Source organism: Etheostoma cragini, chromosome 6 (genome assembly GCF_013103735.1).
Source record: "Etheostoma cragini isolate CJK2018 chromosome 6, CSU_Ecrag_1.0, whole genome shotgun sequence".
NCBI lineage: Eukaryota > Metazoa > Chordata > Actinopteri > Perciformes > Percidae > Etheostoma > Etheostoma cragini.
This window is the reverse complement of record NC_048412.1, coordinates 6978826-6982765: the sequence shown is the minus strand read 5'-3', so window position 1 is coordinate 6982765 and position 3940 is coordinate 6978826. Positions and strand designations below refer to the sequence as shown.

The window sequence follows — 3940 nt, the reverse complement described above, 5'->3', positions numbered from 1 at the left end:
ACACGCACACGCACACACACACACACACACACACACACACACACACACACACACACACACACACACACACACACACAGAGAAAAAGTCTTTTGGTACACTCCAAATTAACAACACTTTTAGGTGTTCATCTCCCAGCTCTACAGCTCTCTCAGATGGGCTTCTTCATAACTACATCGCCACATGTGGCTCGTGGTGGAGTGTAGGCTATGTGTTTGTTTGTTTTTTTGGTGTAAAAAGGTGTGAGGAGCCTGAGTGGAGAGGTCCGGCCTTTAAAAACAGCAGGGGGGGGGAGGGGGGGGGGTAGGTTGTTCCTTAAATTATTCAGAGAGCTCCATAGAAAGCTTATGTTGCCACATGTGAAGCAGCCCAGTATGACTATGCCAGATTTATTCCACTGATGCGGTGCAGAAGGCAACTGGTGTTACTAGCACACTGTCCCTGAGAGCTGGATTGAATAATGTTGTTGGTGTTAATTTTGCAAAACACAGTCAGGTGCTGTAGGTATGTTGTCTACTAAGCATGCCTTTGCAATAATAATGGATTTTGGAGAGCAGAGGATGCCAGAGTTGTGCCATCACAATATCCTGACTGAAGGAAATCTGAGCTGTCAGCCTTTTAGTCATTCCAGTTATTCCTGACTCTACACCAGATAGTTCAAGCTCATGTTGCAGTTTTATTTTTTGATTTTTTGAGTACTGCGGTTCAATAATAAGAGGTTATTTTCAACAACCCAGCTTTTTGCTTAATGCACTATATAAGAATCTGCAGCATTTGTCCCTCATTTTCACTCTCCCTTTCATGAGATTCAGCGATGTAAACTGTAACTGTTACTGTCAATTTCAAGCTGATTGGATTTGGAACATAATTAAAATAACATGAATCTGCCTGTCTCGCAGCCTTGTGCATAATAATAACATATGCTTATGTAACAACATTTACATTTGGTCAAGGCACTATTCTTACTTCTTAGCTGATTTCTAACTTAATTGTTTTAAATGATTTACTAAAGAAAATAAGACAGTGCTATCCATGTCCCGTAGATTGTCTTTACAGTGGTCATTTTCTCACCAGACGTCATATTCTCTGGGCCATATGGACAGAATTCAATAGCACGATATTCTTGACCAAATAGCCTACATCAATGTTGATATGGTGATGATTTTGTAGGATTGCAAATTGGTGGATTCCCGAAATAGTTCACGATGAGATGTTGGATAAATAATCATCAATAATGTGGATATAATAACTAATAACAATAACTCTGGTCGGTTCAGAAACTAACTTCACTTTACTGTAATGCAGCCCTTAACACCAGGAAAAGACAACACTTGAGTCATCTTATGTTATCCAAAATCTAAGGTATCTAGTCTCATGTATCAGGGTAATATCGATATATTGCCCCGATCGAATTGTGTAATATTAGAATATTAATAATCAATAAACTGCAGAGGATGATGATGATGAATGTGTTAAAATACAAGGCCGCGGTCCCAGCCCCTCGGCTCTCAGAGTGTTAAAACACAGATCCTTCAGTGTTTCCTTTGTGTTTTCTTTGTCAGTGCACCTTCCCTCCAACACAGCCTGCTTTACTGTTACAAGGAGCTCCATATGCTGAGGGATCACACGTGCAGATCATACTAATATCCGCGGCTCTGCAGCAGTCACGCATCACAACTAATCTGCTGCCAGGGGCCGCCAGGGCCCCCGGAGAGAGAGCACATCCCTGCCGGCTGCACGGGGACACGGACAGGCGGACGGAGGGACACGGGAGACTTCTGCTGCTGACGCTTTATATGATCAGAAACTTCCTTTGATGGCAGAGATTATCACATCAGAAGACTATATTTGATTTATGACCAAACTTACTGAAAGTCAAGGAAATATATTTTAATAGTAGGCTACCGTGATCAGAACATAGCCTATGTAGACTTAGACACCAACGCAATTTACTGAAGCTGTAAGCATTAATGATGAAACCATGTCTGTTTTTCCTTCATGTTTAACCAAACATTTCCCTGAGAGTAGCCTAAGGCTTACACTAAAGAACAAAATAGGCTACATTTTGAAAAAATTCTACTTATATGCGATTTTTATTTAGATAATTTGTAAGACGATGTAGCCTATTTTTTTGTCAGATATTTTGAAACGAACCCAAACTGATTTATGTTTTATTCCTGTAAAGTTGTGAAAATATCTATTAAGTTACAAACCACCAGGGACATGGAATTCAGGCCTACCTATCAGGAAAATAAGAGAACGAAACGGTCCTAAATGAATTCATATTTGAAAAAAAAATATTAATACAAAATCACGCATTTGCCACAGCATCAAGCAAATACAGTGTTTCTAGGTCTGCTACTTGGAGGCTACTAATACTACAGCCTAAGCCTACAAAAGGTAGCTCATAATAACAATATAATAACAGTAGGCTAATATAAAAAGCTTTTGTCTTATCCGGGCCCTAATTGTAAGCTATCATTAGCCTATAGCCGTATAAAATATTAGTCTTATAACCTCACAGTTAGCTTAGTTGGTTAGCCTATAATCTTAAGCTATTATAATTAATGATAGGCTTAATTTATTTATATTTGTGTCGCCTAATTGTTTTGTGAATTTATTTCACACCAACTAGCCTATTTAAATGCAGCGCTCTTACCTTCAGGAAAGACTATTCTCATTTTCAGGTAGCTTGTTGTCAGTCGGATGATTGAGGCTTTATCCAGCTGGGAGGTGATAGCGGACGGAAGGGGCAATAGTTTAGCCAGTTCATAAAATTCACTATTTTCCTTTTCCCGCCGAGTCCGGGCAGCATTTTTAGATTTCTCCTTCATGTTGCCGACTCGGTTTCACCGCCTATAGCTGCTCTTCCACTCTCGGTCCCGCTGCGGTCAGTCAGTGTCTGTCCAGGTGTCTCATAGCATTGACATGGAGCTGAGACGTCTCCACACCTGCAACTAGATTTCTCCCTCTGGTCGGCCTAAAATCCACAGCTGCTGGCGCGTGAACACATTCCCATATTTCCAGAAATTTCTGGTGGTTGGCGACGAACAGGGAGCGGCTAATTCCTGGGTTTCTGAGGTTTATTGTAGCGCTTTGGTCCGCCCGTTGGAGGGCTCACCGCACACTAGGATCCATCATACCTGATGTTCAAAGGGATTATGGATCCGCTGGGAACATTAGGCCCTATGGAATGAAACATGTAAGATAGTGACTGTACCGTTATTTGGGTAAGGCGTCACTCTTGTCCGTCTATAAAATAGCTATCGAGTCGATAGCAAACGTAAAACTGGTATTGACACTTGTTTGAATCTTTCTACAGAAATGTGACTGCATTTTTAACTTCACATTTAGCCTAACTACTCAGCTATTAGGCCATATGCTTGTTCGCTTACCTCAGCGCAGATAGCCGACAGTTTGCTAAACTGACGCCTGTTGAATGTGTCCAGGCAGAATTTCCAAAAAGCCCAGCATTCGCATATCTTCCATCCTATGTGACTTTATGGATAGCATCGTATCCAGAGCCTCCTCGGTGCTGCAGGCTCTAAGACCCGCCCAAACAGGCAAATCTGCTCCTATTGGCCTGTTCTGGTAGCCTATATATTGGCTACTCTTTATAACGACGCGCTACACGAGGAACGGGGATTGGCTGATGAAAATGTTCACCTCTGGTACAAACTCTGTTCACTCTTCTAAGGAAAAAAAACAGTAGCCTATGTAGGCCTATATGTTCTTAAAAATTGTCAATTTAAAATATTTGTTTTTAAACAAAAATATCTTACCTAAAGATGGCTTTAAATCCATCTAGCAATCTGTTGAGATTCTCTTTCATTAGTCATAGTCTCATATTGGACCGTTATACTAATTTCAGTTTTCACAATTTGTAAAGTTGTTACACCTACAGCCAAAAAATGTGGCTTTACACTTGTTAGCAACACGTCA

The 3940-nt window shown here is 40.8% G+C and overlaps 1 protein-coding gene across 1 annotated transcript in view; it reads right to left on the bottom strand.

The window, feature by feature from the left end:
* The window catches only part of sim1a (SIM bHLH transcription factor 1a), a 25764-nt gene extending 22188 nt beyond the window's left edge, over positions 1–3576 (bottom strand). The window contains exons 1-2 of the mRNA XM_034875147.1: positions 3394–3576; positions 2658–3184 (exon numbers count right to left, since the gene is read on the bottom strand). Coding sequence (XP_034731038.1) covers positions 2658–2832 — 175 coding nt within the window. The 5' untranslated portion in view covers positions 2833–3184; positions 3394–3576. The remainder of the gene's footprint in view (positions 1–2657; positions 3185–3393) is intronic.
* Between the last annotated feature and the right edge of the window lie 364 nt (positions 3577–3940).